Source organism: Emys orbicularis, chromosome 11 (genome assembly GCF_028017835.1).
Source record: "Emys orbicularis isolate rEmyOrb1 chromosome 11, rEmyOrb1.hap1, whole genome shotgun sequence".
NCBI classification, from domain to species: Eukaryota; Metazoa; Chordata; order Testudines; family Emydidae; genus Emys; species Emys orbicularis.
The window spans coordinates 21299517-21321120 of record NC_088693.1 but is presented as its reverse complement, the minus strand read 5'-3'; the positions used below and the strand labels follow the sequence as shown (position 1 = coordinate 21321120).

General features: G+C 38.3%; 1 protein-coding gene across 1 annotated transcript in view; it reads left to right on the top strand.

Annotated features, from left to right (window-relative positions):
- LRP1B (LDL receptor related protein 1B) overlaps positions 1-21604 on the top strand; it is a 1070902-nt gene that overhangs the window by 611710 nt on the left and 437588 nt on the right. The window contains exons 27-31 of the mRNA XM_065413676.1: positions 469-713; positions 6694-6825; positions 9402-9629; positions 13685-13859; positions 14479-14573. Coding sequence (XP_065269748.1) covers positions 469-713; positions 6694-6825; positions 9402-9629; positions 13685-13859; positions 14479-14573 — 875 coding nt within the window. The remainder of the gene's footprint in view (positions 1-468; positions 714-6693; positions 6826-9401; positions 9630-13684; positions 13860-14478; positions 14574-21604) is intronic.

Sequence of the window (21604 nt, the reverse complement as noted above, 5' to 3'; positions counted from 1 at the left end):
AACAAATATTGAACTTTTTCAAAATGTATGTAATGACCCAAATCCTACTTACCTTTCTCATGCAAATAGTGTCATTAGCACTTGGGAACTATGTACATGTCAAAGACCCAGTTGTTGGTAAAGATTTTTCCTTTGAATTCAGGTGAATGGAAATTACTTTGTTTTTATTTCAACTGAATGGATAGAAGTCTAACATTTAAATTGAGAGAATACAAGCAAAAGAGTAACCCATATGTCTTTTAAACAAGAAATTCTAGATAAATTGTGCTAGAGCCACTCTAAGGTGATGATTGTTCTTACGTGCTTTATCAATAAACTTCTGGCATTGCTGTTTGTAGTGGCAAGGTCATAAATACATTCTGAGAATATTCACTGAAGCAAAATTTTCAGGCCTATAGTACTATCAAGTTAGCCCTGGAGATGTCCTAATTTTTACAAATTATTTTTTTATTTGGGTTTATCTTGTAGGTCTGATGCAATTTATTCTGCATTATATGATGGAACTGGCATGATAGAGATCATACGAGGTCATGAATATCTTTCTCACCCCTTTGCTGTCTCTTTGTATGGAAGTGAAGTGTATTGGACTGACTGGAGGACCAATACATTGTCAAAAGCCAATAAATGGACTGGGCAAAATGTTAGTGTGATACAGAAAACCAGTGCACAGCCTTTTGACCTTCAAATATACCATCCAAGTCGTCAACCACAAGGTAACCTAAACGTAATTGTCTGATCACATATATGTTTAATCCAATTTTTGGGGTATGTACTGTGTTTTCTACTTTTCTGATGTCCCAAGAAACATCTGCGTTGAGTTGTGGAATGGATAACAAGAAAAAACTTGGTGGAGGTTACAATTTTCAAATGTCACTTTGTTGCTAGTTTGGTGGAGGGGAGGAATTAAATGAAAATTCCTTTAATTTGAGTATCACTTTCTGGTTTGAACTTTCTTTTGTTTTGTCAATATGAAATTTAGCTCAGATGTATGTCAAATACTTTCCATTTTGGTTTTCTAAAAACAGTTGAAGTGTTGTCTGCTAGTATGAAAACCTTGATGTATATTCATAAAAGTCAGCTTGTGGACAGGCCTTGTCATTGGTTACATTAAATATTGGCTGTTTTCAGTTTTGACAATGATCCTAGTACATTTTAAACAAATACGTTATCAGGATCACTAGACACATAATAATCATTGAATTATCTGCCCTGTTTATCTTCCTCAGTGAAGTATTACACCTACTTATGAAAAATGAAAGAACAAGTTAAAAACTGTGTTCTGGAGGACAGAATTACAATGAATGTAATTCAGTTTGCATGAATGCAGTAATAGCGAATCATCAGTATAATTGTTTGTAGTTCTGGAAGAAATTACTACCAGACTTTGAACTTTTTATTCACAGTGGTGGGCACTTACTCCTGCAAATAGAACCACTGATATTAGTGGGAGTAAGTGCTCACCAATACACATAATGGGTTCACAGTCTGCCATTATGGTAATTTATGCATTATTATTATCTAGAAAAAAATATTTAAATTATAGGAATAAATGTTTAAAATTCATCTTATAGCTGTCTTAACCTACCTGTGAGAAACTATTAGGATTTTTTTTTTAATAGAACACACATCATTTAGAAAGCTAAACTTTGCCTGAACATTGTGGAATAATATGATATGCTTGACAAAGTTCTAAATTTTCTAACTTGCATTCTTGCTATACACAATACAGAAAAGATGGACCTAAGAATGTTGCTTGTAACTGCTAAAATCAATAAGGTACCAAGGAATAATTGAAGAACTTGAAGTGTGAGGTCCTGTGTTGAGGGCATTTTGTTACAATTTCATCCTGACACCTGACTACCCCTTATTTGAAACTCTTTCCTACCACTCCAGTTGTTTTTATATTTTTTTCTAAGAATTGGGTAATAGAGAATATTTAAATCAAACAAAAACTGATCATTAGACTTAGTCCCAAGCCCAAGATTTTTGGTGTGGTTTAGGTAATTAGCATACCCTTCCTCTCTGCAACAAGTCGGTCTACTTTTGCCCATATGCTATTAAAAAACCATTGCAGCATTTCATCAGGTTTTGCATTCACACCTATGCTAACCATTTTCTTATTGTATATACTCTGTGTGTTCCTTGAAGTTAGAGCTGATCAGGGCCGGCTCCAGCATTTCTGCCACCCCAAGCAAAAAAAAAAAAAAAAAAAGCCGCAATCGGCGGCGGCAGTTCAGCGGCAGGTCCTTCTCTCCTAGAGGGAGTGAGGGACCTGCCACCCCCGAATTGCTGCAGGTGCCGCCCCTCTCCCTTGGCCGCCCCAAGCACCTGCTTGTTAAGCTGGTGCCTGGAGCCGGCCCTGGAGCTGATCCAGAATACATTGCATGCCATAGATTTAGGCATTACAACTGTTGATGCAAAAAGATACAAGAGAAATTTAATATATTAGGTGGAGGAAAAATAGTGACTAGATACACACTGTGCAGGGCTGAGGGGACATAAGCCTGAAACTTGAGTGTAGTCATTGAATTCAGTGGGGAACAAAGGGAGTCAATCAGTTTAAGGCAGTTGTTGCAGCAGTAGTTGGAAGGATCTTATTGTCAAAAGAAAAACAGAAGTTTGAGACCCTGAGGAGTGAAAAGACCTAAAATGTGTTTTGGATGAACATCTGAAATTATTTTGGCTTATTTTAACTGGAACCAAGCTTCTGAACTTCTTTAGGTTCAAAACTGTTAATTTTGCACTATTTTAGTTCATTGGTTATGTGTCTTCTAAATAGTACTTGTACTTAAAAAATATTTTAAATTGGTGTGTTGAAGTTTCTTCCACAAATATTCTCCTCACCTTTGTATTTCCCCTTATTGAGTATCATGTTCAGAGTCAGTTCCCTAGTGCAGGGTTCCAGCTTACTTCTGCTGCAAACCAATGGGCCAAAAACACAGGGGAATCAGAATGGAGTAGGGAGATCTTGGCCATGTCCTTTTCCTCTGGCTTTGCCCTCTTTTCTTTTATGCCAGCATCAGAGAAAAGGAGGCTCACTAGTGAATCAATCTTGCACTTGAGAGATCCTCTCTGGGCTAATTATGTTGGGTTTAGGGTCAATTTACGCTGCTAGTGCAGTACAAAGTGACTGCACCACATTGGGGCATATGGCACTATGCCTGAAACGTTAGTGGTATATATTACATACACACAAAAAGCTGCATTAGAAGAACATTACAGTTTCAAAGTCAAGTACTCGCAAGTTTAGGAAATGCCAGAATTAAGGTTGCCCGTGGAACCTTAAATTGGTTCCTTTGTGCATTTGCATTATGAACATCTTTAATTATATAATCATATTTTTTTCCGACAGAAACAACCTCACACCCTAAATTTTACAACGCCTTCACCCTAAAGCAGAGTTTGCCATGTAACATTGTATTTTTCCTTACTCATCATTAAACCCACAGGCCACTCATGTCCCACTTCAGTGCTGACAATCCCCATGGCAAGATGACCATGTACATCACTATGATGTTACTTACTAGGTAATATGAAGTATACTGGATATCTCAAGGTACACATCCACCTCTTTACTTTGATCACACATGTGGTGGGGGCAGAGAGAGTCTATCTCCTTCCCTAGGAGCTGGGGCCCCTCATATCACCTTATATCACAGTCACAGTTATGCCAAACAGTCTCAGCTAATCCCCGACCCATTCAATAGTACATCTAACACAATGAATGCAGATGGAGTGCATGCAGATAATTCTCCGTGGTTTTTAATATCTCTAGAGGGACAGAGTTAAGGTTGTGTTGGTGTGCACCTTAATTCTACATTTCCTGGTTTTCAAAGGTTTGAGTTTTGCTGAACTCAATGTTTTGGAAGGGTGTGAGATACCACTGGGTAATCTGTTGACATTACTTTTAATCAGTGAATACATCTAGGAACTTGAAATGCAGGAATGGAGCCCTGTATACTGGAAAACAGCAACTCTGGAAAAATAAGGGTAATAGTGGACAAGTAACTGAACGTAGGCCCTGATGCTATGCCAAAAAAGGAGCAAATGTGATCCTTGGATCTATAAACAGGGTAGTGGGAAAGAGTAGGAAGATGATTTTACCTCTGTACTCTGGATTGATACTAAAATGCTGCACGTAGTTCTGGTGTGAACATTTTTAAAGGATGTTGAAAAATTGGAGAGGATGTAAAAAAAGCTATTTAAAATTATTTGAGGGTTGGAAAAAATGTCTTACGGTGACAGATTTAAAGAGAGAGCTTAATCTGTTTAGTTTATGAAAGAAAGATTGAACAATGATTGATAACAATGTGTAAGTACCTTCCTGTGGAGAAAATATTGGTTACTAACAAACTCTTTCATCTAAGGGAGAAAGGCATAAGAAGTACCAGTGCTTGGAAGCTGAAGACAGACAAATTAGAAATTAGGCGCACCTTTTTAACAGTGAAGATTATTAACCATTGTTACAAACAATAAGGAGAAGTGGTAGATTCTCTATCGCTGTATGTCTTCATATCAAGACTGGATGCCTTTCTGGAAGACACGCATTAGCCAAACACGAGTTATGCTTCAGTGAGACACAAGTTATTGATCTCAGTACATGGAAAACTGGGTGAAATGTAATGCTCTGTGATATAGAGGAGGTCAGACTACATGATCTAATGATCCCTTCTGGTCTTAAACTCTAATAATCTATGTATTATGCCATTGCTTTTCAAGATGTCTTGCAATATTTTTAGTTGAGTGTATCATTTCCTAAAAGCTAAAAACGTCAGTGTCAGGAACCTTCGACACCACAAAGACAACAGAATGTCTGGCTTCAGTCTTGCTATATCTTTATTTTAAGATGTCATTTATATAATCTTTTTGGAATACTGGAGAAGAGGAGACATTAAAATAAAAAGTTTGTTCCTATATGGATTGGGAACAGGTTAGCTATGTGGCTTGCCATGAACTTATTTTTATGCCCAAATTTGTAGTTTATGTACTCAGTCTAACATACATTGAAATAAATAGAAAGGATCCCATTGACGTTAAAATAGCTAGATTGGGACTAGATATCTAACTTTAGATGACAAAGTCTGAATATTTTCCCATTTAGTTTTGCTAAGATATATTCAGAGTGATTTTTGCCCCAAATATTTTTTTATGTAACATTCAGTTTTTTGTGGAGAGAGTCCCCTGAAAAATGGGGCCAGTACTGTCAAGTTTTCTAAACTCTTTAAACTCTGAATCCTCGGAAAAGTGAAAACATGCTGAGTTATCCATTCTTTCCCAATTCAAGGTTATACTTTAAAATTACACTTTTAAAAGGCACTTTCATACTTGAGCAACCATGAAAACAATATCATTTATATAAAAGTAATCTATTTTGTCTGTAACTTTCAGTGTTCCCTTTTCTGTTTTATAAGATAAATATTTGAATTAGAGTTGTCTTCATCACAGCTCAACTGTTTCTGCTTGATTCTTCAGTGAAATAATTCTCTAATTGTTACATCAGATAGTTGCCATGAGAGTGATTGAAGCACAATAAATTTCATGCACGTTATTACACAATAAAGTGAAAGGAAGAGGTGGGTGGTTAAGGACTATATTAATCATTTGAAAAACTTGCACTGGTAACTGGGAAGAGCACAAGTCAGAAACATAAACCTGTATTATTAGTATAGTTTAGAATATGGCATAAAAATGACTGTGCTGGGTCAGACCAATGTTCCATTTAGCCCTAACAGTGGACAGTACTTCAGAAGGAATTGAGAGAATAGGGAAGTTTTCTTGAGTGATCCATCTCTTGTGCAGATATTGCAATCAGAAGTTTAGGGACACCCGGAGAATGAGGTTGCATCCTGACTCATCTTAGCTAATTCCTATTGATGGACCTAGCCTCCATGAACTTATCTGATTCTTTTTTGAACCCAGTTGTACTTTTGGCCTTCACAACATCCCCTGGCAATGAGTTCCACTGGTTGGCTGTGCATTGTGTGAAGAGGTACTTGTTTATGTTTGTTTAAACTAAATAGGGAGCAGACTTGAAACTGTTTCTCATTGTGGTAGGCCTTTAAAACTGTGCAAATATATAAAGGGCTCTCCACATCCAATTATTTTAAAATTAGGAACCGTATGGCTTTGAATTATATATATATATATATATATATATATATATAACTGATTGTTTTAAGAAATAAAGGGGCCTTTTCCTGTATTGTATGGTAGGGTTTTATAAAAACCTTGAAGATATTCAGTCATTAAAACCTCATGTATATATTACAAATATCTCTGGTTTTAAACCCTGTATTCAGACCAAATTCCTCCACGGATAATTAGGTTCTGCTGTTTACCATTCTCTTTCAATTTCAATTGGAGAGGTTGTTGTTCCCTTCATGTGTTTGTGTGTGTGTGTTTGTGTTTGTGTGTGCGCGCGCGTGCTTATGTACATTGGTTGGCTGTTTCTTTCCCCAGTATTTTTTTGTTTTGTTTGATGGATGAAGTGATCTCTATTTATATATAAATGTGTAAAGTGCTTTGTAATCAATTGTGATAGACGTTGATAAACATCATGATATTAATGACACTAATAGTTATATGGTTACATACTCTTCGCATTGATGGAAGATTGATTCCTGGCCCAAGGAGGTTGTTTTTATTTAAACTCTTTATTCTATCCACTATGAATATCTCATTATATAATTCCAGCTCCTAATCCTTGTGCTGCTAACAATGGCAGAGGTCCGTGTTCTCATATGTGTCTGATCAATCACAATAGAAGTGCCGCATGTACATGTCCTCATCTGATGAAACTGTCCATAGACAAGAAAACATGTTATGGTAAGTTTCTTATTTTTTCTTGGGAACCAAATTTTCTCTGATTTCATTAGAGGTAAGATTTTAAACTGGACAGAATAGAGTTTACTAATCTTTAAAATGGTCTGTACAGTGCTTTTTAGTGATAATTTTGAAGGTGCACCTACATTTTTGAAAGCAGATAAATTATTCTAATATATGCAATGTGTGGAACTTTGATATTTATAAACGTGTTCATTTTTTCTATTGCTTATGTATGTCATGTGTTAGTAGAACTTATCTCTGTAGTACAGGAAGATTTATAAGTGTAAAGTGCAGCATCAGAAAATGATGACATAAAAAAATACCTAATAACTTTAATCTCTACCTGCTCTTCTTCTGAAGTCTTCTTAGCATAATTTTGGGGGATTAAGAATTAAAATGAAGAACATCCATTAAACAGGTAGCTTTGCAGGGGGGGGGGGGGTGTATAAAGATTATAAGCAAAGCTTTATAATAGCCCCAGAAATGTCAAATAAATTTGTTCATTATTTGTAAAAGCTTTTAATGCACTCTTCTTTGCAGTACCTAAATAGGAAATCTCTAGAAAAATATTTTGCTATACCAAAATGTGTTAAAAAAACAAAATTTACCTCTGCAATTCATACACTGACGCGTTTCTCTAAAACATCTTAAGTAGTTTAGAGACAAGGGGGGAAAAGGTTCTATTTGCCCTTGATATAATCTATTCATGTATCATATATTAACATTATTATTGTGTATTTTGTAAGTGGATTCAGCTGAACAATGGGCCCCGTCTTTGTTCTCCCCATGCTTTTGTCTCATCTATTTGTAATCAGTGCAGACACTGAAGAGCTTCTTATAACTACTTCCGTTTGTAATTCTTTCCTGATGTACATCAGTGATTTTCCTGAGATTTCAAATACCATTTGGCATTACAAAGATGAGCAAGTAGAGAACTAGATTATTATAACACTTAGGGCAGGTCTACACTTAAAAAGCTTCTCCCATTGGCGTAATTAATCCTCCTCTGCAAGGAAGAAGTCCTTGACTTTAGCAAAGCTTTTGATACGGTCTCCCACAGTATTCTTACCAGCAAGTTAAAAAAGTATGGGCTGGATGAATGGACTATAAGGTGGAGAGAAAGCTGGCTAGATCACTGGGCTCAACAGGTAGTGATCAATGGCTCCATGTCTAGTTGGCAGCTGGTATCAAGCGGAGTGCCCCAAGGGATGGTCCTGAGGTCGGTTTTGTTCAATATCTTCATTAATGATCTGGAGGATGGCATGAACTTCACCGTCAGCAAGTTTGCAGATGACACTAAACTGGGAGGAGTGGTAGGTACGCTGGAGGATAGGGATAGCTTACAGAGGGACCTAGACAAATTAGAGGATTGGGCCAAAAGAAATTTGATGAGGTTCAACAAGGGCAAGTGCAGAATCCTGCCCTTAGGAAGGAAAAATCCCATGCACTGCTACAGACTAGGGACCGAATGGCTAGGCAGCAGTTCTGCGGAAAAGGACCTATGGGTTACAGTGGATGAGAAGCTGGATATGAGTCAACAATGTGCCCTTGTTGCCAAGAAGGCTAACAGCATTTTGGGGCATTGTAAGTAGGGGCATTGCCAGCAGATTGAGGGACGTGATCATTCCCCTCTCTTCGGCATTGGTGAGGCCTCATCTGGAGTACTGTGTCCAGTTTGGGGCCCCACACTACAAGAAGGATGTGGAAAAATTGGAAAGAGTCCAGCGGCAACAAAAATGATTAGGGGGCTGGAACACATGACTTATGAGGAGAGGCTGAGGGAACTGGGATTGTTTAGTCTGCAGAAGAGAAGAATGAGGGAGGATTTGATAGCTGCTTTCAACTACCTGAAAGGGGGTTCCAAAGAGGATGGATCTAGACTGTTCTCAGTGGTACCAGGTGACAGAACAAGGAGTAATGGTCTCAAGTTGCAGTGGGGGGTATTAGGAAAAACTTTTTCACTAGGAGGGTGGTGAAACAGTGGAATGGGTTACCTAGGGAGGTGATGGAATCTCCTTCCTTTGAGGTTTTTAAGGTCAGGCTTGACAAAGCCCTGGCTGGGATGATTTAGTTGGGGATTGGTCCTGCTTTGAGCAGGGGGTTGGACTAGATGACCCCCTGAGGTCCCTTACAACCCTGATATTCTATGATTCTATGAAGTCCTCTAATCGACATAGTGCTGTCTACACTGGGATTAGGTTGGTATAACTGCATTATTTAGGGGTTTTCATACCCCTGTGTGACATAGTAATACTTATGTAAGTTTGTACTGTAGACCTGGCCTCAGGGAGCTAATAGTTTTAAAATACTACTTCCAGTCTGTTCTTTCTTTGGAATCCTGCAAGGCTACATTGATATAATCGATTAGGAAAAGGTTTTAAATATGTGTAAATTAATACATTTTACTTCTCTGTAGTAGCTTGCTACACATTATATCAACAGATTTGCATACAAAACATTGTTCTTACTTCATTGATACAAACTTTGCTTAAAATTTGTAAAATAATATTTAGGGGATAACTTTGAATCCAGTCAGTTTTAATTAAGGAACAAAATATTTTCCTTTTTTCGTACAGAAATGAAGAAATTTCTTCTTTATGCAAGACGGTCAGAAATAAGAGGTGTGGATATAGAGAATCCATACTTCAACTTCATCACTGCCTTCACGGTCCCTGACATTGATGATGTCACGGTCATAGATTTTGATGCAGCAGAGGAACGCTTGTACTGGACTGATGTAAAAACACAAACCATCAAGCGTGCTTTTATTAATGGGACTGGATTGGAAACAGTTATCTCAAGAGGTGAACAGCATAATGTTTATTTAAAAATAATAGTCATTCATAATAATAAATATGCATGTGTACTAACTATGGAAAATAGAAATTTGTCCGCATTTCTTGTGACTTGTATTTTAAATGGATTACAGAAAATTGGTGCAGAATAATATTGTTTATTAATAGACCAATACTAATTTAGTAAGACATTGATTTCATCTTTATAGAGGCATAAAACATATATGCTTTTGAATATAATTAAGATTTATCTGGGATATCTAATATTTATTAAAAAAATAAATTTGTTTTATGTAGCAGAAGAAATGCTGCCTTCCTAGAAAGGTTAGAAAGGAGAAAATTAAAAACAAAAAGCAGGAAAAAAATAGTGTACTGAAAATAGCTTTACATTTAATGCATTTTTATGCTCTATTTCAGGGGTCGGCAACGTTCGGCACGCGGCTCGCCAGGGTAAGCACCCTGGCGGACCAGGCCAGTTTATTTACCTGCTGACGCGGCAGGTTCAGCCGATCGCGGCCCCCACTGGCCGCAGTTTGCTGTCCCGGGCCAATGGGGGCGGCGGGAAGCCGCGGCCAGCACATCCCTTGGCCCGCGCCGCTTCCCGCTGCCCCCATTGGCCCGGGAGGGCAAACCGCAGCGAGTGGGGGCCGCGATCGGCCGAACCTGCTGCGTCAGCAGGTAAATAAACTGGCCCGGCCCGCCAGGGTGCTTACCCTGGCGAGCCGCGTGCTGAACGTTGCCGACCCCTGCTCTATTTCATGGTCAGTTACACTGACTTTGGCAGAAAAGATGAGCTCCCTCTGGACCATTGTGCTTGCCTACTTGTCGCCATTCAGATATATTTTGTGAACCACAACCTGAATTTCAAATACAAAAAATACAAAGTGGCAGTAACTTTGGGGTGATGCCTGCATAGTTTACACCTTAAAGAATTGTACTCTATATTGGCTTTAGAATGTTTGTAATATTACCATTATTAACATACTTGTTGCTTTCTTCCACTGTGTCCAAGCTTCAACTGATTGGTATCGGTGAGGCTCTTTATCATACTTGACCATAGCCAATACATCATTGTTGAGGAGTGCAACCTTTTGATCCTGTTTCCTTCCATTACACTTGGCCTGTGCTAGTTTTCTGGCTGATTGATGCTTTAATGCTGTATTGTTTTTTCTCTATTTTCATAATTGGCCAGCTCTTCTTATCACAGTAGACAAAGGAAACTTTGATAAAATATTGATAAAGAGACAATATTTTACTTAGATGATGTATGTGTGTACATGAACAACTACTAAGTCATTTGTCCAGAGAAGAATCATGACTGGCTAGGTGCATAATGCGTCCTCAGTTGTACTCCTCATCCTTCTGTAGAAACACCAATATCCTTCTTTAGAAATACTGATATTCCTAATGCTTACTGGGCTTGCTGTGTTTCACAAAAGTTGATCTCCAGTGAGGAGCACCAAGCATTTTGACATCAACCACACTGGTGCAGGTCCAGGGAAAGCCTAGACTGATTGTTCCCCTGCCAGCCTGCAAATAATTCTCCTCAGAAAGATGTAGGGATGTCCTGAGCTGAGTTGAGGTATCAGTGCCCTCCATCCTTGGGTGCCATCCTTCTAGTACTGAAGGGTGACTTTTTTCTTTTCTTTTTTTCCCCTATCAAAGTGAGGTATTGGCCCCTGAAGAAGGCACTCTGCTTGCCTTGAGACGTTCCAGTCACCAAAGTCTCAGCATTTGATTCCTGTTTGCTTTACACAAAGCTTGTACATTCCAGGAGGGAGCAACTGAAATATTTTCAGATTTGATAGCACATAAGTAGATTGCACCGTGCTGTTTTGAAGTGCTCTGCACTGTGAATGCAGAGACTGCATTAGCTCTGAGATCTGAACTCTGCTGTTTCCACCTACTCAGCACCAGTATTCACCAGTACTGATGTTACTCCATTTGTTGGCTTCATTACCGTTTTGGTGCAACCAGTGTCAATTCCTGTACTGGGAGCAGCAGGTCTCCTCTCCTCTCTATGAATACAACATTCTAAACCACCTGCTTGAAATCAGGAGGGCCAGTCTAATGAGAACTTTCTGGAGGTATATGTATCTATTCAGAAACTGAAGTGATGGTTGACTCCTCAGAGGCAAAATCCAAACAAGAACAGTACAAGGAAAATAGCACTTCTGTGGAGGGTTGTACCTTTTCTCATTTTTATGATCAAATAAGTAACATTGAAAGCTTTTCTTTAGCCCCTCTCCAGACAACCCCAAGTCAAATTTTGACAAGTAGCGAGACTATGCTCTCCTTTGCAATATGCCGGCAGTGTACTTGTATTCTTTTCTAGATCAAGTGGTGAAGAAGTGTCAGCATTTTCATTTAATTTTGGATGTTTCTAAGTTGGCTGATATATGTATTTTGGGGAGAATGTTGTGTGTTTCCCACTGTTTTCATGAATCCGGTGATGGAGTCAACAGTGGCCAGATCAAAAACCACACAGACTCTGAGTTCTGTATGTTGGACCTGAACTGAGGTGCTGGAATTCTTCTAGAAAAAAAGAGTTTATCAGCTGAAGTGGCTGAATGCCAGAAAAAAATTGAGTTGTTGTATAAACTATTTAATAAAAAAAAATGCAGAGTTTCAGAGCCTACTGGAAAGCTCTAATATTGGGCCATGTGAGTAGCTTCAAACATTTGGAACAAGGTGGTAAGAGTGCCTTGTGGCTCCACTTGCTTTAGTCCCTTCTATTTCTCAGTTAGCTGTGGACAGAACTGTGCTGCCCCTGGACTCTGGTCTTTGATCAGATTTCTCTAATATACCTTTTTATGTATATGCATTGATTTAGGGTTTTTTCCCCCCAGTAGTAGTTTTTAGATTGATAATGATAGTTCTGGAATCATGGCCAAGTAAGATCTTGAAACATATGGATTCTAGAAATGTATGTCTTGCCTCTATAGTATTCCTGAATTTGATGTTCATATCCAGTGTCTCATCTAACTTGATGTAGTCATTCCCAGTTTGGTGCTTGGTTTACTGGGCTTTTGTGGCTGAACCTGTAAAGAATAGTAGACTTTGGTGCTGGCTTGTGTCAGGAAGGAGGCTGTAAGAACTTTGGATATGATCCAGGTTCAAGGCCTTTGTTCTGTACAGGGCTACATAGTATGCCATCCTTGGCTTCTATGTCCCACAGAGGGAGCAAGTTGAAGCCTTCATTACAGGGACCAGCACCTTTTTCCAGATCCTAGTTGGAGTCCAGTTCTGGAATTAGGTACTACAACACTGGCAATGCTGTATCTATCTTTCTACATTACTGGAGTCCTCAGGTTTGGGGTCTTCCTTAGTGCTTTATTTGGCTCAGGTGCTGACCAGTGACGCTGAATCTGTATCTTTGGTGCCAGTGCCCTCCTTGATGCTGAGAAAGTAGGGAGAAACAGCACTTCTGGAATCGTGCTGGACTCCAATGGAATCAGTCAGTGCAGTTGGGCTCATTGTTTGAGGAGGCCTTTTAACAGCCCGCCTATGAACCATCATCCTCCTCAGAGTGAGCATGAGATTTCGTCACACATCATGATTGATTTTGTATAAATTAACTTTAAAAATAGAAATTAATCTCTGAACCTGTTAAGGGAGGGTGATTTCTTCCAAATCATGTTTGTCAAACTGACGCTTTTTAAACAGCACACCTGTTGCAGAGGTATTGAAAACAAACAAATAATGCTTTCCCCCTAAATTGGAAAAGGCACTACCAGTTATACAGTTTACATTTGGTTATTATCCTTGGACAATACGATTGATATCTATTTTTTACTCCTCAGTGTTTGCTGAGAATTATTGACTGTTTAGTGCAATTTCAATGTTAATTGTTGCTGTAGGCTTTCATCTGGCTCAGCAGAACATTAACGATTATTCATGGTTTAACAATGGTTGATAAGTGAATGAGATTGCAATCTTGAACAATTTTGCTAACAAATTAAAATATAAATTATTTTCCCCTAAAACAGAAAATAATTTATTTGGAAAGGAAACCAAATGAACAACCTATATTCACTTTTAATTTGCTCTTTCATGTTTTGCAGATATTCAGAGTATTAGAGGCCTTGCAGTGGATTGGGTGTCACGAAATTTGTACTGGATTAGCTCGGAGTTTGATGAAACTCAAATTAATGTGGCACATTTAGATGGTTCTTTGAAAACCTCAATCATCCATGGAATTGATAAACCCCAGTGTCTTGCAGTTCACCCTGTCAGGGGGTAAAGTATGATTATTCTTAACTGGTGGGATTTCATAAAATATATGGAAAGATTCCTTGTATTTGTCACTAGGCATGGTGGCTTTTCAGTACTTGCTTTTATTTTTAGGACTACTATGAAAAAATATTGAATATCTTGGATTTGACAACTCATTTTCTCAGTCTTAATAATACAGATAGATCTTATTACAATTATTTCTGACATTTCATTAGCATGCCTTATATAATTGCAGGTCAGCAAGGGAAAGGAAAAGGGAGAGAGAGAGAGAGAGAGAGAGAGAGAGAGAGAGAGAGTGTGTGTGTGTGTGTGTGTGTGTGTGTGTGTGTGTGTGTGTGTGTGTGTGTGTGTGTGTGAGAAAAAGCATAAGTACAGGTGCTAGACTTGCTGATTTCTACTTTATTTGTCCCAAATGCATGTGCTTCAGAACTTTTATACAGAATTTCTTGCACTGAATACAGAAGGCTTTTATAACAAACCTTATTATGAACTAGGTAGTACAGCCATTCATATTGTAACAACATTGTATATACTATTCATTTGATCATCTTTTCAAAACTGACACATTTAGAACATGGCGTATATGAAACCAAATTTTCAGTCAGTCTTGTTTCTTGTTAAGGAAGCTTTACTGGACTGATGGGAACACAATTAATATGGCAAACATGGATGGCAGTAACAGCAAAATACTCTTTCAGAATCAAAAAGACCCAGTTGGTAAATATTGTTTTATGCTATTCCTTTTTATTTAAAGTTGTTTTAATATTGAAATTATGTTATGTGATATTTAAAGTGCTGTGTTTCATGTAGTATATATCAGTAATATAGAAGATATTAAGAAACATACATATATTTAGAATATGTAATATACATTTAATTGTCATTATTTTATTTTATCCTTTTAAGGCATTTGGACAGAGTCCACTGCCCATTGGAGTCAATGGGAGTTAGAGTAGATTTGTTATAACTGTATGAACTTGCATAAAGGACTGCAATTGATATTATATAGGCTGAAGTTGAAATTAATTATCCTAGAGGCATATTCTTTGACCCAACAAAGACCCTTGGATATAGTCTTTGAATATATAAGTCTTTGAATATAGTATAATGGGCGTGTTTCTGTCGTGGGTATAGGAAGGAAAGATATGGGGAACTCAGGCTTTAGGCTCACAACCACTCAATACTCAGTCTGGAACATATCTCCAGAGGGTTGTCTGCACCCATTGCAGAAATAAAGGTGTTGGATATGTGACTTCATGAATTCCTCCCATTTGTTCCCCCTGAAGAGGTGGTGTTCCACAGTAGAGCCGCTTTTCTGCTGCGGTGTGAAGTGGTAGGGAAGTGGGCCACAGACGTCTGCTCAGAATCCCATCTTTCTGATGAAAGAAAATTTGGCCCTTACATTTTAGTTCATAGCAAAGGACAGAAATAGAAGTAAATGTACTACCTATAACTGCTTTTTACTAAACATTAATATTGCTTAATGTGTGCCATTGATGTAATATGTTAACATTTATTTTTAATACCGTTGATATATTAGCTAGGATATAGTATGTGAGGAACTATTAACATTATGACTCTTTTTGACAAAATTATCTGCTATCATGTTTTATTCCTGTCTTTTGTGATGGTGGTCATTCTGTTTTCTTTCTGGTATTTCATTTCTTCTGGGTGTTTAAATATCCCATTATTCATTTTGTCTTTTTGAACATAAGTCTTATAATTAGAGAGTTTTTATCACATATTGTTTTATGGTATCATATTTAGTAAGCATGAATATGCAAAGTAAGCAAGAGAAAAATAGCTGAAATAATTAAATTGGCATTAAAGCAAATGCAAAGTGCTTTTCATTCTGGAAATCAGTTTCTGGTATTTCTCTTTTGATACCTTTTACGTTTTAAGAATATAAATTAGAGATAATTCAGTACAGGCACTTTATTGCCAAATCCTGGAATAAATCTTACTGCACAATCCAGAGAATAAACCTCCTATGGAAAATATTCAACAAGCCTTTTCCCTCACACTGGTTTAGTTTCACATGTGTCATGAGACACAGAGATAAATTATGCACTTGGAGATAAAAAGGTAAGCTCAAGAGCTAAATCTGCTATGGTATACAAGATGATAAAAAATAGAAAGGGATTCAATATGCAAGATTAGGATACTGCTTGATTACAGCCTTATAAAGGTGGACTAAATGTGGACTAAAGCAGTTTCTTCAGTGCTTATCTGAATTGTGCAGAACACTTTACATTGACTGTGAAGACTATATGATTATAGGGTCATATAGTCTTCTTGAGAAGACATGCAAAAAGGCAGTTTGTATTAACTAAGATGCAAAGCAAGCTAAACAGCATGTGCGGGTGAAAGAAAAGTTGTATACTCCATTGCTGGATGTATATCAGTATTGCCACAGCTGCAGCCCCAATCTTAAAAATTTACTCTGCGTTGGTCAAAATCAGTCACCACCCCTCAACCATCAGTCTGACAACTTCGGCTTAAGTTGAACTATTTAGGATAATTATCTTTTTTAACTGGTTTTTTTTTTTTTTTTTTGAGAATTTTCACATTTGCATTCAGTAGTGAAATAACCTTAGTTGAGGAACATTTAAGAACATTTAATGGCATAGTGTTATCTGCATAGTTTCTGATAGTCATCCTGTAGACCTGTGGCTCTCAACTTTTCCAGACTACAAATCAGGAGTCTGATTTGTCTTGCATTACCCCTAAGTTTCACCTCACTTAAAAACTACTTGCTTACAAAATCAGACAAAAAAATACAAAAGTGTCACAGCAAACTGTTACTGAAAAATTACTTATTTTCTCATTTTCACCATACAATTGTAAAATAAATCAATTGGAATATAAATACTGTACTTATATTTCAGTGTATAGTATATAGAACAGTGTAAACATGTCATTCGCTGTATGAAATTTTAGTTTGTAATGACTTCGCTAGTGCTTTTTATGTAGCCTGTTGTAAAACTAAACAAATATCTAGATAAGCAGTTGTACCCCCTGCAAAATCTCTGGTACCCCCAGTGGTATGCATATTTCTGTTTGAGAGCCACCGCTGATGACAGTGCTTAGTTAAATAATAAGGTCCTGGGTGAGCTATTGTGGGAAATTTTTTCTTAAAAATATTTGGAGGGTTATTACTGTTAGTAACCTAACAATAATAGATACTTAACATATTCATCTAGAATGAATAAATTAACTCTTTGTATTATCAATGAACATGTAGGATTGTGCTAGTGATTAAACTATAATTGGATATGTTAGTATAAGACCATCACAGCAGGAAAACAAGGTATAGCGAGAGGGAAACATAACTTAAAATAAAAATTATATACAAATATAACATTGGAAGAATAAGGTCATGGAGACGTGTACCTGAACATTGGTAAATGTGAGAATTAATGTTGCCATGCATTTCTGTATCAAATGCTGAAGCAAAATGGCGAAGCGTGTGTGCAGTGTTATAGAATGTGGAGGATTTGTAGCACGCTACCAAAAACAAGCTGTAATTCCAAAGTCACAGGAGCAAAATGGTGATTTTAAGCATCTTAGAACTGCCAAATCTATGTGGATTTTCACAAGGTCAGAAAAAGACACCCCTCCAATCCTAGGAGTTTTCCCCCTACAAAATTTCAAAGTAAAAAGAGGTCTCAAGAACCTTTTTAAGGTAGAAAGTGTTAGGCAACTTTAATATAGGGTTTGCTGTCATACTCCCTATAATGTAATTTTTACAATAGTGGAATGTTTCTTGCAAATCAGGAGATGGTTGTGAAGAGAGAAGACAAGGACAGTATATGTCTTGATAAATGAGAAAAAAAAATCAACATAAAATGCAATTTCCTTGTATTTTTAAAGAGTTGTCAAGTTCCTTGTGATGTTTTTAAATATTATGTTGTGAAGCAATCTGAGTTGTTGGTTTAATCCTTCATAGAAAAGTATACAATCCCTGCATATGCACTTCAAATAGAAATGGGTTTAAATAAACTTGGAAAAGTTCTATTTCTCAGGAGTTTCGGGCGAGTAAAAGTTTCAGGTTTCATGTTCACTGGACAAAGACAATATGGAATGTTGGGAGTGAGCTGAATGGTGTCAGGTGCATCAGCATTTTAAATTGCAAGAGAGAACCAGTGGTGCTAGCTGAATGGGAGTGGAGCAAAGGAAGCCAAGCTTATACAACTAGAGAGAGAAAGAGCCTCAACAGAGCAACTGTAAATTGACGGATAGTAATCTATCTATCGGGGATCGATATATCGCGTCTCATCTAGACGCGATATATCGATCCCCGAACGCGCTCCCGTCGACTCCGGAACTCCACCAGAGCGAGCGGTGGTAGCGGAGTCGACGGGGGAGCCGCGGCCGTCGATCCTGCGCCGTGAGGACTCGAGGTAAGTCGAAATAAGATACGTCGACTTCAGCTACGCTATTCCCGTAGCTGAAGTTGCGTATCTTACATCGACCCCTCCCCCAGTGTAGACCAGCCCTAAGAGGAGGAGTGGCTGAGCAGAATAATATAGCTGAGTTGGGGATGAAACTTGCCACACATTCAAATAATGCCTTTGTGGAAATGAGGGTGGAACCAAGCAGAAAATTACAATTTCTTTATTTTTGACTTCAGAATCTTTGTCTAGCATCCTCTTTTTTTTAAAAAAAAAATCCCTCTTTCAAAAGTTCATCTTACTACACTAGTTATTTTGCATTTTTCTCTCTCTAGGATGTTGAGCTTAATTATTTAGGTTCACTATTACTCACTTGTTCAACTATAGTTACTTCTTGAACCAACTCCTGAGTATTACTTAGTACTAGCTATTATTCTCTTGTGTGCTTGTTACAGGTTAGCTGGCGGTCATGCTGTCAGCCTGCTGGTGACAAGCTCTGCTAAAGAAAATGAACCAGCCCAGATCCACCTGGGGATAACTGATTGCCTGTGTAGCTGGGCAGTAGTTAATTAGTTAAGGAACAGCTGGGCCTTATAACAGGTGATGTGGCCTCAGGCAGGAGAGAACACAGGGACGAGGTACCTGGGAAAAGAATTCCCCAGGCAAGCTAGCTAAGAATCTACTCCCAGTGGGATCTTCTAGAGAAAAGAGCTTCCTGAGCAGAGGAACAGTTCCCAGAATACAGAAAGACAAAGTTTCCAAAGAGAGGACTTCTCAGGGAGCTCACCAGGAAAGGAATCGAAGGAAGAGTGCCCCTAGGTGGGGGAGGCTTTGAAAGGGAAGAGCTATGAATGCCAACCCTCAAAGGACTTCACTAGGTAGCATGTGAGCCCCAGATCAAAGGAATTATGTGCTGTTCTGAGGAAGTGTCATCACTGATTGACCCCTGTGAGGACCATGACTCAAGAGGAGAGACCCTTTCCTAGCTAACAACAGAGGCCTTGACTCCAGAAGAGGGTTCTGGGTCAACGAGACATGGACATAAGTGGGGTTAATAGACTACAGTTAACTCAGTCCCTCCCCGCCTCCAGCAAGGATGCCGGGGTGGAGGCCTATTTATGTAATTCTCTGCCTTTAGATTATATAAACTAGATCCCTGAAGGGACACTATTCAGTATACATAAGCCTTATTGGATTTACTGAACACCAGTAGGGGAAACTCAGGCAGAAACTTAATTGCAGCACTGCATGGGACCACTGCGGGCTGCACCATGGGTGAGGGCCCCCATTACAGTGCTCTAGAATGACTTGTTCCAAGAAGTAAAGAATTAGCATAAGGAACATAAGAATGGCCATACTGGGTCAGACCTATGGTCCATCTAGCCCAATATCCTGTCTTCCAATAGTGGCTAATGCCAGGTGCCCCAGAGGGAATGAACAGAACAGGAAATCATCAGGTGATCCATTCCTTGTCGCCCATTCCCAGCTTCTGGCAAACAGAGGCTAGGGACACCGTCCCTTCCCCTCTTGGCTAGTAGTCATTGAGCAATTATAATGAGAATTAATTTTAAAACTGGGCTATAATTTCACAAAACCGGGCTTTCTTACAAGAGTTCTGAAACTTTTGGTTAAGCCAGAGAAAAGCCTTTGTAACATCCTGAATAGAACTCTGAATTGCAGCAGTTCTCAGAAATATTCTTTTGTTTTGTCTGATTCTTTCTGTTACTATTTGAACATATTTTATGTGGCAGATTCACTGGAGTTATTTTTATTTGGTGAAAAGAAGACTCAATAATAGACTGGCCTATGTTGCTGGCTTGTCTTCTAATCTGTGTGTGCAACATTTTTGAAATAGAAGTTCATCATAATCTTATCAAAACAGTAAACTTGCATTTTATGAGTTTGTACTGCTACAGAGTGAGTAATTGAAGCCTTCAGGCAGTTTTGGCTGAATAACTTTGTTCCTTTTAAGTAGAAAGCAGCATTCCAAGCAATCCATTGTTAAACTAAACATTCCCAATTACTATTTATTGCTCAGTTTCAGTTGTACTAAACAGCTCAGAGCTGTTTAGACTTGGATTTTAATTCACTAATTGGAGCTATTTTCATATTTAAATCAAAATTCACACTAGCAAATATATCTCCAAGGATATTAAAATCAAACTTGTATTTGTCAGCCAATTGTCCAACATAGAACTCCCCTCTCCAATTTTGCCACCTGCTGAATTATTAATTTATTCTAATTTTAATTTCAATCAGTTGTTTATGGGTACAACCATTAAGACCATCATTAGAATGTTAAGAGGACAGAATGTCCAGAGAATGATAAACTCATGTATGAATGGATTACCCTGGGAGGAGGGAGGTTATTTACAAAAAACTTCTTGAATTTATTGCCTAACGGGTGGTGATGGATGATAGAATAGGAATCATGTGGCACTTCACATAATTACACAATCATCTTAACCATCTCTATGAGTCTTCTGAAAGAAAGAAAGAAAGATGGATTCAATTCAACATAACTGTTTAGTGTTGACATAGTATGCAGCCCTTTCATCAGCAGAGGGTGTAAGAGAATCAGCAAGAACCTGACAGGTTTCAGAGTAGCAGCCGTGTTAGTCTGTATCCGCAAAAAGAACAGGAGTACTTGTGGCACCTTAGAGACTAACAAATTTATTAGCGCATAAGCTTTCGTGAGCTACAACCCACTTCTTCGGATGCATATAGAGTGAAACATATATTGAGGAGATATATATACACACCCAAGAACCTGACATGTTTCTACAATACACTAAACTCCTTCCATGGGCACAGGAAGACACAATTTCTGAAGAGATAACCTACTACACAGGGCTAAAACCAGATGAGCCAAGGAAATATGGTCAGAGATGCATCACTGACACTTCTGGCTGAACTGTGAGAGAAGCTGTGACTGAATGCTTTCTTAGGAAAGCAGGAGTGCGGGAGAAAGAAGGCTAGAGAGGATAGTTGGTCTTGTGGTAAAGGCACTAGATTGGGACTTGTGATCTGGGTTCTGTTCCTGCCCTTCAAAGTTCTTTCTGAGCACCCTACATGAAGTATATATTGGTTTTGGAGTAGCTCCATAGTAGAAAATAGCCTCTGACAGGCAGCTACAGTCTCTAGCTATGCATTTTTGACAGGAGACTTTCATGGGGAAACTAATAATGGATGTGAGTAGGAGAACTACCACTCCAAATCCCTTAAGCAGAACATGAGAGGGTTTACCAAAAGGATATTTGAATTTTCAGGGCCTTCTCTATAGACCCGAGTCTGTGTTCCTGAAGATTCTTCAGGAGCTGTCATCTGCAGAAACTCAGCAAATTTCTGGCTGAC